Source organism: Ruditapes philippinarum, unplaced genomic scaffold (assembly GCF_026571515.1).
Source record: "Ruditapes philippinarum isolate M1 unplaced genomic scaffold, ASM2657151v2 ctg5903_1_1_1_1, whole genome shotgun sequence".
In the NCBI taxonomy this organism is placed as follows: Eukaryota; Metazoa; Mollusca; class Bivalvia; order Venerida; family Veneridae; genus Ruditapes; species Ruditapes philippinarum.
In genome coordinates this window covers 147,580-162,606 of record NW_026856863.1, presented here as the reverse complement: position 1 = coordinate 162,606, position 15,027 = coordinate 147,580, and the positions used below count along the sequence as shown (strand labels likewise).

The 15,027-nt window shown below is 31.8% G+C and overlaps 1 protein-coding gene and 1 long non-coding RNA gene across 3 annotated transcripts in view; one reads left to right on the top strand and one right to left on the bottom strand.

Moving 5' to 3' along the window:
- The window catches only part of LOC132747952 (uncharacterized), a 20,090-nt gene extending 14,748 nt beyond the window's left edge, over nt 1-5,342 (top strand). For both annotated transcript variants that reach the window (XR_009628184.1, XR_009628185.1), the window contains one exon: nt 1,431-5,342. This is a non-coding gene — a long non-coding RNA (uncharacterized LOC132747952). The remainder of the gene's footprint in view (nt 1-1,430) is intronic.
- On the bottom strand, nt 5,005-15,027 carry LOC132747951 (carbohydrate sulfotransferase 15-like). Its single transcript, XM_060737486.1, has 9 exons — nt 14,458-15,027; nt 13,025-13,122; nt 11,222-11,403; nt 10,043-10,259; nt 9,102-9,206; nt 8,296-8,452; nt 7,705-7,882; nt 6,866-7,013; nt 5,005-6,438 (listed from the first exon to the last, which is right to left on the bottom strand). The coding sequence occupies exons 1-9, from the start codon at nt 14,553-14,555 to the stop codon at nt 6,236-6,238; spliced, it is 1,386 nt and encodes a 461-aa protein (XP_060593469.1). The 5' UTR covers nt 14,556-15,027; the 3' UTR covers nt 5,005-6,235.

Here is a 15,027-nt window from a genome sequence, read left to right as displayed (position 1 = left end):
TTGGTGCTATATGCGTTAAGCTAACGTTAAATAAATATCAACTTGTACAGATAATGTTTAATATGATATTAACTCGTAAACAAAAGTTAACTTACATCTTATAATTTACTCTATATTATTCATATGTGGGAAGTAACATTGATATAATTGTACAATTTATATATCGGAAGTAACATTTATATAAATGTGCGACTATATCCACAGCTGAGCTATTAATAAGTGTATTCTACAAAAGATTGGTGGGGTCATTTCAAATTTATGAAATCTCGATTTCATCGTCGTGAATTCACAATTTGAAACTTCGTGAATTCACGTTTTCAGCGTACAAAATTCACGATTTCAACTTTATGAATTCACGATTTCAGCTTAACGATTTCAACGTAAAGTTCAAATCGTGAATTCGTGAAGTTGAACTCGCAAATTTCATGAAATTGAAATCTTGAATTCATAAAGTTGAAATCGTGAATTCGTGAAGTTAAAATTGTGAATTCGTGAAAATGAACAGGAGAATTCAAGAAGTTGAAATGTCACCACTGCTCTTTAGTAGTAAACAAAGCGTAACGTAAGAAAAACATTGTAATCGTCCCGGGGCTATCTTGATTGGGGTACTCCAAAGTAAATACGATTTTTTTTTAAAACAGTCATGTTTTCTTTTCATTTCATTTGATTCATTGGCCCTTTGTGCCAAAAAGAGCTCGATTCTTTGTCGCAATAACTGTAAAAAATGAGTCGTTTTATAAAATATTTATTGTATTGAATTACTTGTAATATTAGAATTTCACTCCTTAAAAAACAATTTATATTCAGTTGATATTATAATAAACCTTATACTACAAGTACAAATGTTGCCTTTTAATATACCAGATCAGTTCTCAGAATAATAAACAATGTAATTTTTGTAACAGTGTGTTTGCGCTGATACTAGATCTAGAGGTTATGGCGGCCTTCGGCTTTATTTTTTTTTTTTTTTTATTATTATTTTTTTTTTTTTTTTGCTTTTTTTGTTGTTGTTGATGTTGGAAAAAATAATATGTGCTTTTTCAAACTAGGTATTTTAGAAATAATACCTAGGAAAAGTGTATCATATCACTGTTAAGCATTCTTCAAAACAGCGCCCAGAGAGCTATTTATAGCGCGCAGTGACTTTCGTTTCAAAAAATAGAAGATTGAGAAACGAAACGTCCGCTTTACTAATTTACATATCGAGAGAGCGGACCGGTATATTATCGAAGGGTTTCATTATTGTTTACGACAAATTTCAGTTTACACCTTAATTATTTTGATTTGACAATTTATCTTAGTATAAAATATTTAACCTTTAGAAAACCTGAAGGCCGCTTTAAGTAAGTTAAATTAAAGGGGACTTGTAGGACGTTTAAATAAAATGAAAAATGAACAGACTTTAATATCATCACTTCTTTGTTTTATAGGGCGACGACAGCGGAATCGTGCAAGAGCCGACGGTGAGGAATTTCGACCACGTGACCCGTTATCTAAATGGATCTTCAACAATATAGATGGCGAAGTCTTGGATGCTTTCCTTCCATTGTTTGCCTTCGGTTAAAAATATAATTATGTACATGATAGCACACAATATCGATACAATCACGTCTATGACGTCACAGCACGTGATGTCCTCGTTCTATGACGTCACAGTATGTGATGTAATCCTTCATTTTAGACAGGCGTCATATGCGCTTTAATATTTCTTTTTCTAAATTGTATAATTTATGTCAATTGTTTGCGATTCTCGTAGTTTTCATCTAATTTTTTTTCAGTAATGAACATAAATATAACATGGCTGTTACATACTTGAAGATTTCATTCGGAAATGTTTTGCCAGCTATGTTGGCCTCAGAATAGATCTACATTTAGATCTACCTCGTGATTAATTTAAAAAATGAACACGTAGATCTAATATATAATATTTCAAGTTTACCTTTTTAAGATAAATAATAACATTTGCATTATTAAATTCGTTGTATTGTATGTTTGAACAAATAAAAATTTTGTGTACTGTATTAACAATGATGATTTGATTTAATTTTTAATGCCATTTTGATCGAATTTAAAAATCGATTTTGATCGATTTTTGAAAAGATTTTGATCTCATTTCTTTTTTAAAAATCGATTTTTGATCATTTTCTAAAACGATTTGTCCATAATAAAAAAAGCAATTTTGATGGAAATTTAAAACGATAAGTGCAATTATATTGTAGTCAATACACTACTGTGTTAAAACAATACCGTAATTGTAAAATTTGTAAATTTCTGAAATTTATTTCATTATTGAAAAACCTGTGTAACCTTTAAATAAATTATTTTGAAGTATTGAGCATTGGTCCAGTACTGCAATATATACATCAATAGTTAATTGTAAGATGTTCATACACAAAAATCATGTAATCAATTTTGGTAAAATATATGCCTATAATGGTTATTTTAAGATAAGTTTTTTATGTAAATAAATTTGCAATTTATTATTGAATATACCCTTACATTTATCTTATTTATATGTATATGCATCCGACATATTTTTTCAATGGTAAATTCTTTGAAAAAAATGTTGTTGTCCGTATAAATACAGAAATTAGTAAAACTAGACAGTTTAAAGTGGAATGGTCTACAATGAGCGTATTTTCCTGAAGTATTTCAAATAGGTTTACATTTTTTCATTTATAAAAACTACAGAAATGTTTCAGTGATATTCTTATAAAGTATTTCTTGACAAAAATATTGATTAATTTTTTAGTGATTGAGTATGAACATTTATTTATATGATTTATTGTAAATTTTGTTATAGAACAATTTATTGGCTGCTATATTTAGAAATGTCATATCAGACCATATATCATACTTACCAACAACATCCATGTATAATAGACCTTTTCCCAATAAGCCTAACTGGCTTTCAGGTAAAAGTCACGTGGCTCCAAAATATTTAATTAAGTTTTTTAATTATAATTTGTATCACTTTTGTTTTAAGCAATATTTTCAAGGTTTTGTCGTGTGTTTTGTTTTTGTTGTTGTTTTTTTTTTCGTTTCTTTTCTTCTTTTTTTAATGATAATGTGCTATATTTATATTTTGTACTTTGATTTATGTTAAATCATTTGGCAACCTCCGAAAGAACGGCCACCCGCTGTAGTCGCCCGTGTAAAAAGGTGTGACGTCACAAGAATGTGACGTCAAACAGAATTACAATAAATGTGCACTGTCACGATAAAATAGCACCAACATTATTCAGAATAAGGTTACTGTTGTAACTATGCATATTTATATCTTAGATTCAACGTCTTGAAGCGTTTTGGGCTGGGTTTTTTTTCTCATTTAAACAAGCTAAAGCTTAAGGCGATTGGTTAGCAAGAATTTTACGGCATTACAGTTGTGTTCTAAGTGAAATATATCTTCGAAGCTCTTTAAATTCGCAAGTCTTTTTTTTCTAGATATTTTACACTTGGCATCCTTAGAAAGCTGCATGAATATTATGTTTTTATAAGACAAAAAATGCAAATTAGGGACCAAAGACCTATATTTAAGCATGTAAGCGAGCATCCATATTGGAGATATTCCCTCTCAAATAATGACGTCATACGGGAAAACACCCTCGAGCACGTGATAAAAATGTACTAAAAATAGGTATCCAATTTGTTTAGAACACAGCTGTTGGTGTCAAATTCAGCGATTATTGTACTCTACATAAATATAATCAAGTATATATTCTATAAAACATAAAATAGTCATTTCAGAGCTTTTCTGACAATCAAATTTCTTTCATTACGAAGTAGAAACTACTAGTTACAGATAATTTTTACGTAAAAAAGACGATTGTTTAGGTACAGATTTATTTACCAAAATTGATAAAAAAGAGCTGAAAACAATGTTTCAATACATTTATAAGCAATATTATAATCTATATAAAATGGTATAATCTTATTTCTAAAGTATATGGCATAGTTTGAGACAACATTAAACGTTCTTTAGTTTGGCAATAGTGATACAACTTTGTTAGCGCTCTTTCTCTTGGTTTGATAATACATCACATTACCAAGGCAACATACCCTATAACCAAAGTTCCACCTTTTTCAGCGGGATGCCAAAAATGACCAATTCACTTTAAATCATTTGTAGAACAATTCAGTAAATAACAAATAAAAAACTATCACTTTTATACCTTTATTAAGAAAGAAAAAGCTCGTTGTCACGTAGCGGCATGCACCATGGACATGAATTTGGCGTTTTGCTCCTTTTTTCGCAAGAGACGTGAATTTGACTTCTTTGTCGTCTGCGCGCGGTAGCTTTATTCTTTCTCAAATGTTGCCTTTTAAATATATTGTAAATATAGACTGAGAGTTATCATTCTGTTTAAACGTATTGCCGTGACATTGATATTATTGCAGAATGTCAGCATCTCTTTTTGTCAGTTTAACAGCAATGTTGGGGCGTCCACGACCGAGTGGTTCGGGTCATTGACTTCAAAACCACTTGCCCCTCACCGCTGTGGGTTCGAATTCCGACAAGGACTTTGGATTCTTTCATGTGATAAAGATATCCAGCTAGTTTACGGAAGGTCGGTGGTTTTCACTAAGTCTGAAATAATGCACGGAAGGGCACATGAGGTCTTCCTCCACCAGTAAATCTGCAACGTCGCCTACGTAAAATCCAACCAACCAAACAAACAAAAACAGCAATGTTAGGTGATGCAATATAAAAAGTAACTGATTTTTTGTGTATATAATTTGAAACTGTTTAGTAGCCATACATGACATCATTACAGTTGAAATTTTGTTTTACATTAATTTTAAATTCATTGTTTAAACAACAATTCTGTTTGGACAAATTTGTTTTGACATTGATTTAATTAATGTGTATAAAATTATATAATTGCTGACTGTAGTACACAAAATCATTGTTTGAAATGTGAAAAAAAATACCTAAAAGAAATAGAAATATGTTTGTATATTTCTGTATAATTAAACGATAATAACTAAACTTATAGAAGCATGGCATTTTGTCCATTCTGTTTATTTTCAATATTTATGTGTGTTAAAAAGCAATGACATTCCATTTTATAACTCTGTCAAGAATATTCCACAAAAATATGGAAATTGTTATGGTTATAAATATTATGAAAAAAAAATGTTTCATAAGAAATAGCTCTGCAGTCTTTAATTCTATTTGTTTGGTCTTTTCCCCATTGTTTTAAATGCATTCTTCACATAAATTGATGATGGCCAGGAATGAAATTAAAATCATGTATTTAAGAACATCTTTTTTTACAACGTAACTATGTTTTAACTAAATAATGAACTTGAAATTTTGACAATAAAAATCATAAAAGTATCACGTGTAATTGTTTGTGTTCTTTATACAAAGCATCTTGAAAGAGTAATAAGTTACCACAGTAAAAACGTACTTGGAAAAACATGTAAACAGTGACATAGAGGTATGGTGGCTGATTTACGCCATGTCGTATTTTCGCTCTTTCGTCAAAACATGAAGTAACAAAAGGGAACTTTGTCGTGTCGTGTTTTTGCATTTTCTCAACATGGGGAAAAACGACAGAAGAAGAACGATGATACGACACATAAAATGCGTCGTGTTTTTACATATCTGTCGTGTCTTTAGTTTTTGCAGAGAAAATGCGGAAACACATTGACACAACAAAGTAAAAAACACTTAATAAATGTTCATCGTTTCTGCTTTGATATTATCTAGTCAAAGAAATACAAGTCACTAGAATTATTCCAGGCAAGAACAAAAAATTGTCTGCTAACGTGCCACCCGTCACATAGACAATTCAGAACAGATGATTGAAAGCCTCCAATATTGGCATTTTTTAAAAATACAGACATTTTTATACAGTGGTAATAGAAAAGTAACCAACAAGACATTTAGTGTTACAATATAATTAAAGGCCCATTATGCCTCAGAAATGCTATAATTTTTATTTCTTAAAAACGTTTTATTTTTATTATCTTGTTACAGTTTCCAAAAAAATATTTATCTTTGCCCTTTTTGCTTTGTTGGCCATTGGTACAATCATAGTGAATTTGTATTTTGTATGGAAGTCAAAATACTTCATTGTTTACATTTTGCTAACTTAACAACTTATCAGTGCTATTTCTACAGCTGTTAAAGATCTAACATACAAATTAATTATTATAACATTATTAAACACATGTTTGTTCAATATGGATCTCTAAGGCATAATGTGCCTTTAATAAACTTCCATATTTATTTTAGACGTCTTTGGCTACTTGTATTTTTATTGTAATTAAAATCTTGTCCAATCAGTTTAGCAAGTCTTGAATTGTGTGGATAATAAAAGTCTTGAATAAGTTTTCTGGTTTCCGGCTTCATGTCACCAATCGGTCGTGAATGTTCGGTGTTTCTAAATGACGTGATATGCTGCCATACTATAGGATCTTTTATTGGACCTACAACAAAATTAAAATACATTTCCTAAAAAAAATCTAGGAATCGCCGTACAGCCAGATATTCGGATATTTTTATTGTTTATCCTGTAGTAGCCTGGTTTCGAACTTGTAACCCGGCGAAAACATGGGTCATCTATAATGCTAAGAAAAATATCGTAACAAATGCTTTAGATATTTAATATTTTTTTCTGTTAAGTAATCGAATGAACGAACGAACGAACGAACGAATTAATTAATTAATTAATTAATTTATTTATTTATTTATTTATTTATTTATTTATTTATTTATTATTCATTTATTTTGATTTATTTATTTATTTATTTATTCATTCATTCATTCATTCATTCATTCATTCATTCATTTATTTATTTGTTTATTTATTTATCTATTTATTTATTTATTTATTTATTTATTTATAAAGCTTACCAACATCCAAAAAATCAAAGATTTTTTGTAAAATTTTAGCGGAATCTTTGTCAAGCATCTCCTTGCTGATGATCAGCATGTGATTCTTCGGAAAAACCTTCATAAAATTCGCTAGATGTGTATGATATAGTCCAATCTCTATCCGTGACTGGAAATAGAAAAAAAAACACAGAATCCTAAACAAACGCCCAAAACGTCAAAAATTGAAAAAGTTGCAGAATCGGTTTGATTGAGTTTGCCCCTATATAAATACCTAAAATGATTTTAAATAAAACCATGTCATTTGGTAATTAATAAAGATATGCCACTGTTTTTATGTATACTCATCTTTTACTTATAGAACTTGAGTAAATAAAGATATGTTCTGTTCTGTTCTGCTCAATTCAAATAAAAGCGTTTCATATAGTAATGTAATGCTGAATTGTTTGTTGATAAGATAGACAGATGTCACACAGACATCGGCATCATTACAGCCACACTGGAGAAGAAGAAGGAAGACCATCCCTGTATATAAGAAAAATCCAGGCACGATCAGGAACCTGAGTAGAACCACCGACCTTCTGTAGGTTAGGTAGGTGGCTTTCCCCACTTTAAGTATGCAGTGGATATGACGGGATTCGAACCAGCGGTGCTGAGGGGCAAATGATTTGAAGTAGGCTGCCCTGACCACTCGGTCACTGAGGCATCTCGAGTTTGTTTGTTTGTTTTTTTTTTGTTTGTTTGTTTGTTCGTTCGTTCGTTTGTTTGTTTGGGTTTTACGTCACCCGACACAGTATAGGTTAGTCTCTAAAGATATATGTTGATTGAAAGTAGATGACCAGTAAAATATATTCACGTACCAGCCCTGCAGCTCGATATGACGAAGAGGGTTTCCCAAAATACACACAACTAAGATACGTGTTGTTCTTCAAACAATTGGAGAACCTGGTCATTGCATTTACGACATGATCATGAAATTCGTCGACGAGGGGCGGGGCTTCGAAATCTTCCGCAATTTGTATATAATCACTGAACAGCCTATAAAATATATATCAAATATATAATTAAATAAATCAACAAACTAACAAATTTATTAATAAATAAATAAATCATTTTATAAATAAATAAACAACCAATTTTTAATGAGTTATAGATTTGGGCTGACAGCAAAACCTTTAAAAAAACATTATTTAAAAGTATCGGTTGTTGAATTTAAGTAAATTGAGTTCTGGTTACATGGATTATTAAATTTTAAAACCGTAGATTCTTAATTGTTAAGAAATTATTTTCATACTTTTAAGTAAATATATAAAAAAATAATCAAGGAAAATTAAGAAAAATAAAGATTAGTTCAACCACTGTAACTGTTATCTTTAATGAAGCAAAGGCCGAAATAAAAAAACAACAAATAAGAATGCTACGTTTTTTCAGGTCATGGCGCGTATAAATACCTCTCTAAAGGGTCACACAACAGCACAATAATTCTAGCGTTCGGATTCAGATGTTTGATGACGTCAGCATTTGTATATGGCGGGTCCGTCACGTTCTTTTTCCTTGCCGCGCTTTGTAAGAAGTGATTGTCCCAAATTGTTGATGGTGTAAAATCGCCTACAAATCAAACTTTTTTTGCTTAAGTACTGTATGCAAGGTCCATGATTGTAAATAAGATAAAAAAGTAAGTTATCGAACAAGCATAAAAGGAGTCACAAGTGTTATTTTGATCAATCATAATACTGCAGGGATGTAACGAAGATTTTAATTGGACAGCCATAGTAACTATATTTTCTCCTAATACCAATACATGTACATGGCCCTGCAATTCATGTGTAAATTCTTTTTTTGATTAAAGAACTTGGTTTGAGTTGTATAACATTAGAACAGCTTTAGATGGACCATAAACAAAATTAAATGACAAATGGTGTTGGCTTTACAACTTGCCCGTTTATCTCAATAGGGGTATCGGATTTGTACTCCGGATTTGTAATCTTGACCTTGAGGTTATAAAACTTCTATTTTGAGTTCTGACTCAAATCTCAGGATTTTCATTGGTCAGTGTACATTCTGTGACAGTTCTGGCCAATCAAATTCCTGAGATCTGAGTTTGAGCTTAGATAATGTCTTTTTAACCTTCGGGTCAGTTTTCTTTGGTTTGATCTTCGGGTGAGGCGGTATCTTTTCTCCGAGGAACGGACAAGACAACTGCTCACCCGCGCAATAACAAACCTACATGTTGTACATGTAAATGACCAATGCTTACCGAATATGGCGTTGTGATAGCCGTCGTTAGTTGTAATTCTCTTAATGTCTGTTTCCACGGCATGATAGTAGTATTGTAAATAATCCGATAGTAACGGAAAACCTCCTGTAATTATTATAGAAACTGTTAATGTTTAATGACGTCATATTCATTAAGTCATCGTTTCAAATCCTTTCAAAGAAAGACATTTGCAGTTTAAACGTTAATGTTTAAATCATAATAATGTTTAAATTATAGAAAAAAAACTAAATAATCGAAAAGAGAAAACAATTTATTTTTTTTGCGGGAGGATGTTTATAATGTTTTTTTCTGTGTCCATAAACTTTCTCAATTCGTAAACTGGTATCATATGTAGCTTTTTTTCTCGGCCTTGACCTCTGCTTCTTTTTAATCAAATTTTAACAAAAGAAAAAGAAATGAAAATTTAATTGTGTTCTCTAGCTAATTACTTATTTTACTTATCGTACTACCAAAAAGATCTTTTAGTTATATCACAACATAAAATAATCACTGACAATCTCCTGGATTAGACCCCTATGTATTTCTCAGGAGTTAAAACTTGTAAATAATAAACTAAAGAAAACAGAATGAACATTATATATACTCCAGACCCGAAGGTTATAAAGAAATCTCCAAGCTCAAACTCAGATCTCAGGTATTTGATTGGTCAGAAACTGTCACAGTATGTACACTGACCAATGAAATCCCTTAGATTTGAGTCAGAACTCAGAAAGAAGTTTAATATCATCAAGGCCTGGCCTCAAGGTTAGAAATCTTCATTCTGAGTTCTGTCTCATATCTAAGGATTTTCATTGGTCAATGTACATTCTGTGACCAGTTTCTGACCAATCAAATGCCTGAGGTCTGAATTTGAGCATAGGGAATTTCTTTATACCTTCAGGGCCAGGTTTGAACCCCGGGGTCTATGCCTTTTCACTCACCAAAACGTAGTCTTGTGAACCATCGGTTTCCAGCTTTCATGTTTCCTGAGATTAGAGGATGTTGGGTGAGTCTTTCAAACAGATCTTTAGTTCCGCACTGGGAGACGCCGACAACATAGAAATATGGTAAACAGTTAATCTTAACTTCCGGACCTAGAACCTCATCCAGTTCCTTCCAGCACGGTGATTTGTAATCAGGTAAGAACGGTAACTTTTCCTGGAGTAATATAAAATATACCAAACTCCTCACAGTGATTACTTCCCTTGGCAGATGTACTGATAAGGGGAGATCACTGCGTAGGAGATTGAAAATATACATTCAAAAATCGGATGCGTGCATTCAGGAAGAGAATTTAATGATTTCATTTTGCTTAGTTTAATGAACATGAAACATCATGAATAGATCTATTATAACTGAACGAGAATATGTCATTGTATACCATTTTTATTTATAATTATAATCAGTATTTACAGTCGAAGACATAAGACGGTCAACGTGCTATCTCTTCATATTCAAAACTTGTACTTAATTAGACATCTGTTTCTACAATGTGTTATTGAATTTTGTTTATTAATTTGTACAGTGTATTGTAATCAAGACCAAGGTCACATCAGTTGCGTATCGTAAATCGTTAAACAATGTAGAAGAAAAACATATATAACTCTATTGCATGCTGGGAAAATTGTCGTCTGCAAGAAATGATTAGGTGCGTCCTTCAGTTTCCTCAAAATAAAAGAAAAAGGAATGACTCTCAATATGATTGGTACCAATACGACGAGGTACTCGACATCTAGTCTGGTACCAAGCAAAGAGCAAATGTCAAAATATGAAAAAACAAGATCTGTCGGAAGGACAGTGTGCTCGACTATTCTCAATGTTGGATAGTAAAACAAAAGCCTGGAAAATGTAGAATTTTTCTAAGTTCAAAAAGGGCCATAATTCTGTCGAAATTCATGTTCGAGTTATGGGCATTGGACAGTAAACTCCTTTTATGCTCTCAAATAAGTATGTGAAGTTTCAACTCGTTATTTTCAGTCGTTTTTGAATTATACCAACTTGTGAGCAAAAAAGTAACCAAAGTGTAACGCAGAGGCCGGATTGAGTACAATAGCTCTTCCTATTCTTCGAGTAGTCGATCTAAAATTAGATTATCTTGATTTTGTCACACATGATCATACCGTTAGTTCTGGGGTTGTATCATTTCTTCTTAAAACATCTTTATCAATTATTGGTGGCGCTTTTGTTGTCATTGTTTTTGTCTCTTCCTGTTTGGCCATATGTTGTTTATATTTTTCTAGTGATTCTTGTTTATACGGGGAAGAAGTTTCTGCTTCGCTTCTTTGCTCTATAAATTCTTTTTCTGAAATTTATATTAAAGGCACAGTATGACTCAGAAACAAATAAATTTGTACTTATTTAGAAAAGGTAAACATAATTGAAACTTGTTTAAATAATTGTTTTATAGAAAAAGTAGCGATAAATACGTAGTAATAAAGACATAAAGTAGCAAAATGTAAATAAAGAAGTATTTTGACTGCCATACATACTTATTCTTTATAACTGCACTTAATAAAAAGGAAAAAAAGGGAAAAAAAATGGTTCCATTAATTGGCCAATGAGTGACTTTTTGGATGACATAAAAGTGAGAAAAAAATAGAGGATAAAAAAAAAATCTGAGGCATGATGGGTCTTTAAAAAGTGGAAACTGAAAACTGCCATGACCTGACAATAAATTGACGAGGTCCTTTATTAGTAATTATTGCGTTTATTATAAACGTACAAGTTCATGTCCACTGCGCTAAGATTGTTTTGATCTGCACTTGTTTGCCAACAAAAGCACATGTATGCTAACACAAAGGTGTTCGGCTCATTTGTGTCGTGCCAATAATGGCCAAATTATTATGCAATATTTTTTTCCTTAATGATTGAACAAAATTATTTTCTATATGATATTATTATACATGTATGTAGTAAACAAGTGTGGATAGTAATTTTGTTTCATGAAGACCAAGGGGAGATTATTTTATGATCATTTTAAGGCACATTGTGCCTCAGAAATCCATATATTCTTAATACTTTAGAAATGTCAAACATGTGTTTAATAATGTTTTAATAATGGATTAAGAGCATATCAGATGTTAAACAACTTAAGAAAGTTTTGCTGAATGCGCGTAATATGCCGTAAAGATAGAAAAATGTAAACAAAGTAGTAGTTTGACTTCAATACAAAATAGTCATTAACCCATTGCAAACAGAGTAAAAGAAGTACTAGATAGTTCATCTATGTGGCAAATGAGTATTGTTTTGGAAAGTGTATCAAAATACCCAAAATAAAAAGTTTTTTAGAAATATAAATGATAGCATTTCTGAGGTAAAAATGGCCTTTAACTAAAATAGGTAAGACAAACGTGCCGGACGCCTGTGTGTCGAAGTATACGCCTGTAGAAAATGCCCAAATACATTTTAACAATGTACATGTTTTGTACCGAAAAAACTATTATTTATTGGTAATTATTACTTTGATTCTATTAGTACAATTACTAGAAGTTAATATCTATTGATAAAATGACTTCCGGTTACCAAGTGGTTAAAGTGTCGGTCTCTCAAAACAAGTGATCATGGTTTCGAGCCCTACTCGGGTCACCACGGCCGAATTTCTTTATATGACACTGGTTCTGAAGCGGATTCGATCGTGATTCGCTATCGAGGAAACAATATGTAAACTAAGACTGTTTAATTCAATGATTGAATGCTAAAACTTTGCTTTTCGTAATTTAAGTATTTGATTGAAAAGGACTCCACGGATGTTAAACAAAAAAAAACATAAAAGGATAAAATTTTGAATTCCCTTACATATATCAACTGGCGCACTTAAAACAGAAAGATATACAAAAGATATTCAAACAAATATGCTCGTTTCAGCGGCTTTATATGCCTTCAACAACAAAAATATATATGAAACAATGTGTTTGCATAAATACCTTTTGCTGAAAAGAATCCATGTAAATGTACTGTTCCAAGATATACCAGTAAAATGATGGTTACAACAACTTGTATACACTTAACGACATCTCTAGCCCTGAAGAAATAAAACATTTTACAATATAAAGACGAAACATTTATGACTTATTTTGGGCGTCCGTGGCCGAGTGGTTAAGGTCGTTGACTTCAAACCACAAACTTGCCCAACAAAGAGCTATAGTCAAAATTAATGTCTGATGGGCCTTGGAAGGTGACTTTCTAATATGATCTTAAAGACAAGTTCAAAGTGAATATCTTCAGTATTTTCTAAAGATTAATGTTGCATGTAAAAGTAAATTGTTAAGTTTAAAAAACTCATAATATATATAGTATATTCTGATTGGTTTATTATCTCGTGGCCACGACTTAGCTATCTCGTTCCCACGAGTTAGTAACTCGTGGCCACGACATATATATATATAGTATCTCGTGGCCACGACTTAGCTATCTCGTGGCCACGACTTAGTAACTCGTGGCCACGACATCGTATCTCGTAGCCACGACTTAGCTATCTCGTGGCTACGACTTAGCTATCACGTGGCCGCGACATAGTAACTCGTGGCCACGACATAGTATTTCGCGGCCACGAGGTAAATAAAAATACACACATGTCACCTTTGTCACACCGTACCTATCAGCGAAATTTCCATTTTCTTGTTGGGCGCCGTAACGCATTGATAAACGGCGGTGTATTCCGATAATAGCTAATCGCAACTTTTCGACTTACAAGATAACGATTATAGCCGATGAATTCCGGTTTAAAACGGGTGCTAGACTGGTCCCCTGCGCACTTCTATGGACCATAATAAGAAAGGGGACCAGAATAAAAGGAAAAGGTGTATAAACTACCGAATGGCGCTTTTAAAACGGATAATGTAAAATGAAAATGAACGATTATTTTCACCAACTTCCCCGTTCATAGGATTTGCCTAATTTCATATCATACTTATTATTATGGTTGTCGAAAGCGGAAGTACAAATTGCCTTCCTTTTGACATTTATTCGAATTTGGTTATAATTGTATATCAGTGAGCATTTTTAAATTGATTATTATTGTCAGACATATTTGCAATCATTTTTTTAAAAAAATGGACTTTATTATAATTTGGATGTCAAATATATACATTCGTTATACAGTATCAATGATTACGCCCTCTTTTTGTTTAAATCTAAAACCTAGAGTAAAGTAGAACTACTTTCAATCCTTATTAAGTCCGAGGTAATTATTGATAGTAGCCGAGGACGTTCCGATTGTCAATCCTTAATAAGTCCGAGGTTATTATTGGTAATAGCCGGGATGTTCCGATTGGATAAAATCCAAGTCGTTCCGTACAATTTTAACAGACGACATACTCAATATCTACAACAAAACCTTTATATTTTTCATACTTACCTTATATTTGTAAATTGCCGTAACATCTTTGATAACAAATATAAAGTATTATTTTTAAACTTCCGGACTATCATATGGACAATTACCAATGACCTCATAGGAGTTCAGGTGGTTTTTAGTTTGATATAATAAACAAATAACAGTGTTATTGTCTTAAGTTATTTTGGCAACGAAATATTACACGTAAAGTACTACGTTCTCAGGCAACACGTAGGAATAACATTTGTATTGTATATTATCCAAGTAAAGCTAGCGTCTTTTCCGAATTTGCGGATTAGAATCTATTGTTCATGCATTCAAATTTTTTTCCTGTCAGCCACGTCAACTCAAATCCATAAAAGAGAAAATAAAGAATTCATCTTTATAAAATCACGTGAATAAATCCATTATCACCATTCTTACAAAACATTCATTCCTAACTGTTGAAAATGTAAGATGAAATGATATTTTCACAGAGATAATAAAATATTTATAAATTGATTAAGAATCTGTTCTCGTGAATTCAGCATAAGATATTTAAAAAAAAACCGTAAAGAATTAAATCATTAGACAGCTGTTTTCTTCTCTTCG